This window comes from Poecilia latipinna, unplaced genomic scaffold, assembly GCF_001443285.1.
Source record: "Poecilia latipinna isolate Pla-1442-1.1 unplaced genomic scaffold, P_latipinna-1.0 Scaffold191, whole genome shotgun sequence".
NCBI lineage: Eukaryota > Metazoa > Chordata > Actinopteri > Cyprinodontiformes > Poeciliidae > Poecilia > Poecilia latipinna.
This window is the reverse complement of record NW_015112807.1, coordinates 205,819-209,132: the sequence shown is the minus strand read 5'-3', so window position 1 is coordinate 209,132 and position 3,314 is coordinate 205,819. Positions and strand designations below refer to the sequence as shown.

General features: G+C 41.8%; 2 protein-coding genes across 7 annotated transcripts in view; both read left to right on the top strand.

The window, feature by feature from the left end:
- LOC106946443 (solute carrier family 23 member 1-like) overlaps nt 1-3,314 on the top strand; it is a 16,177-nt gene that overhangs the window by 8,050 nt on the left and 4,813 nt on the right. For all 5 annotated transcript variants that reach the window (XM_015030753.1, XM_015030755.1, XM_015030756.1 and 2 more), the window contains 2 exons: nt 1,869-1,977; nt 2,119-2,214. In XM_015030753.1, the coding sequence (XP_014886239.1) occupies nt 1,869-1,977; nt 2,119-2,214 (205 nt within the window). The remainder of the gene's footprint in view (nt 1-1,868; nt 1,978-2,118; nt 2,215-3,314) is intronic.
- Nucleotides 370-1,090, top strand: LOC106946445 (solute carrier family 23 member 2-like). Of its 2 annotated transcripts, XM_015030758.1 has the most exons (3): nt 370-609; nt 785-905; nt 987-1,090. In XM_015030758.1, the coding sequence occupies exons 1-3, from the start codon at nt 443-445 to the stop codon at nt 1,026-1,028; spliced, it is 330 nt and encodes a 109-aa protein (XP_014886244.1). In that variant the 5' UTR covers nt 370-442; the 3' UTR covers nt 1,029-1,090. The 2 variants fall into 2 exon arrangements, with proteins under 2 accessions (XP_014886244.1, XP_014886245.1); XM_015030759.1 differs by having other exon boundaries at nt 785-1,090.

The following is a 3,314-nucleotide window of genomic DNA, read 5'->3' as shown; positions in this document are numbered from 1 at the left end:
GGATGGAGTGTGTCTGAGGAGTGATTTCCAAGTCTAGTCACAGATTCTCTCGGTAACATATTCTGATACAACCGACTCCATTGCGGATGGATTTTATTTACTAGCAGGGGATTGAATGCATGTGCACACCACACTTTTCAGAACTGCACAGCAAAACCGTTTGAAAATCATTCCTTTCCTCCACCTTCATAACGACGTGCTACTTTGTGTCGGTCTGTCACATACGGTCTAAATGAAATATGATCACTTTTGTGGGTTTAAAGTGACAAAATATGAAAAAACAAACAAACTAAAAACAGAAACAAAAAGAGGAGTACTCTTTCGTGGCATTGCATGTGTTTCCTGCCCCGGGGGAACTATAACAAGTTGTGGCCGTTATTAAGAGTGTTAGTGCTCAGGCTTCTGGTTCTTGTGTTTCTGTCCACAGCTGCAGGGCTCCATTATGGTGGCCTCTGTCCTCCAGATTCTTGTTGGTTTCTCTGGCCTCATCGGGTTCCTCATGCGCTTCATCGGGCCCTTAACCATTGCCCCCACCGTGTCTCTGATAGGCCTGGCTCTGTTTGACTCGGCGGGAGTAAAAGCTGGCAGCCACTGGGGTATTTCTGCTTTGTAAGTAGCTCCTCGGAAAGAAAACTCTTTAATTCAAGAGCTCGGATTTCCAAAAAGACAGAACATGACGTCTCTCCTTCAAGATGCGTTTTTACGACTTGGAGAGCAGCATCTGCTTGTCTCGGGACTGGCTTACAGTTTGAATGTTATTCTGTTCCTTTTGTCGTACTCACAGGACGACGGGGCTGATCATCGTGTTCTCTCAGTACCTCCGTCTCATACCGATTCCTGTTCCCTTGTGCTGCAAAAACAAGAAAAGGAAAACCGCAAAGTTTTACATCTTCCAAACCATGCCTGTATGACGTCTCCTGCTGTGATTCGCATGTCACTCGGGGCTAAAATGTCGACATCAGAGCTCTAATCCATACTAATTTTAGATGTCAATTAGATTCTGCTGGGCATCACCATCTCGTGGTTAGTCTGTTACCTCCTCACCATATCTGATGTCCTGCCGTCTGATTCTGCTCGCTACGGTTACCTGGCCCGCACTGATGTGAAGGGAAATGTGGTGAGCAAGGCCTCTTGGTTCACGCTGCCATACCCCGGTGCGTAGCTTTACTAAAAAGAAAACAACAAAAAAACACAGTTTGATTGGTCGAGACCAATTCAGCGATCAACAGTTTGACTTGTCTTTCAGGCAGGTGGGGGGTTCCAACCGTGAACCTGGCAGCTGTGGTTGGGATGCTGGCCGGAATAGTCTGCTCCATGGCAGAGTCTGTGGGCGACTACCACGCCTGCGCCAGGTTGTCGGGGGCGCCTCCTCCTCCGAGGCACGCCATCAGCAGGGGCATCGGCGTGGAAGGGATCGGCTCTTTGCTGGCAGGGGCCTTCGGGACGGGCAATGGCACCACGTCTTTCAGCGAGAACGTGGCGGCTCTCGGTATCACCAGGGTAAGTGCAAAAAAGGAAAAACGCTGATCGGGTGCTTTTACAGAGTGGCTTTAAAATAATCCCCTTTTCGCGCACTTTGTTGGCAGGTGGGTAGTCGGACTGTGATTCTCCTGAGTGGATTTCTCATGATTCTGATGGGAGTGGTGGGCAAAATTGGGGCCGTCTTCACCACCATTCCCACTCCTGTCATCGGAGGGATGTTTCTGATCATGTTCGGTGTCATATGTGCTGCTGGGATTTCCAATTTGCAGGTGAATAGACAAGTCTATATACATATATATATTTTTTTTTTTGTTGCTGACAAATTTCTCCAATTGTAGCGGGGTTTTTTTCTTTCTTTTTTTTGGTAATCCTTTCGTTTTGGACAGTTTACAGACATGAATTCTTCTCGGAACATCTTCGTGTTTGGGTTCTCAATTTTTTCGGCACTTACCATCCCAAACTGGATCATGAAGAATCCCGGCGTCCTAGAGACGGGTACGGTTCACGTGCTGCTTATTTAACCTTGAATTACGACTCGGTTAGCTGTTTCTGCTTTCAGTGGGGAAACGGTGAGCAGGTTTTCCCATAAAGCAAGCTGTTATTTCACTGTAGTGTCCTCTGTGCGTTATGACTCAGGTGTCAAAGAGGTGGACCAAGTTCTGCATGTGTTGTTCACCACCCATATGTTTGTAGGAGGGTTCCTCGGCTGCTTCTTGGATAACACGATTCCTGGTAAGCTGAAGTGGAGAGCTGTTGCTGAGTTACAATAAAGTCCTTTCTTTCTTTCTTTCTTTCTTTCTTTCTTTCTTTCTTTCTTTCTTTCTTTCTTTCTTTTTTGGCACTAATACATTCAATCACAATGTATAATGTTTTTTTTTTCCCCCACATATTCTGACATTACTACAAACCTCTTTTTTATGGTCTGTTGTATTTTTATGGATTTTATGTAACACTAAGTGCTGCACAATACAGAAGTGAAACAATGAAAGAAAAGAAAGAAATTTTTATTACAAACCAAAAAATCTGAAAAGTGTGGCATTCAGTCCCCGTTGGCAAATATTTAGCACTTTTTTTTTTTTGCAATAAGTCTATTCTGATATGACTCTATCGATTCTATACATGGGGGGGAATGTCCACCTTTCCTTCCAAAACGGCTCAAAAAGGAATGGAGAGCATCAGTACATTCAAGTATTATGATCTTGACCTCTGTCTTGGTCAGTCTAACATAAATATGCATTCATCTAACTAATTAGCTCAGGATTTGATAGGTGAACCACTCCCTTTCATCCATCTGATCATCATATCTGATAATCTTTTGAGTCTCTGCTATAAAAAAAAAAAAAACTTCCACAGCACTATGCTGTCACCACCATGTTTTACTTTGGGGATAACAAGAGAAGTGTTTGTTTTCCACCAAATAGATTTTCTATTTGTGCTACTCCTCAGTATTTACTGATGCAGTTCCTTCTGAAGGCACTTACTTGCAATGGATTTCATTTAGGGGTGTTTAGGGGCATGCCACACATTTCAGATTTTCTTTAGCAAAAAAAACAACAAAAATAAAGAAATAAATTAAACCCATATATGAGTTTTCTTCATCTTTACAACTGCATGCTGCTTTGTTTTAATGCATCACACACATTCACATAAAAAACACTGAGATTTGAAGTGCGGGGGTGTGAATATATATATATATATATATATATATATATATATATATATATATATATATATATATATATATATATATATATATATTTTTTTTTTTTTTTTTTTTTTTTTTTCTATTTTTTATTTAAAGTCGTTTTATTTTTTTGCTCTCAAAAGTTCAA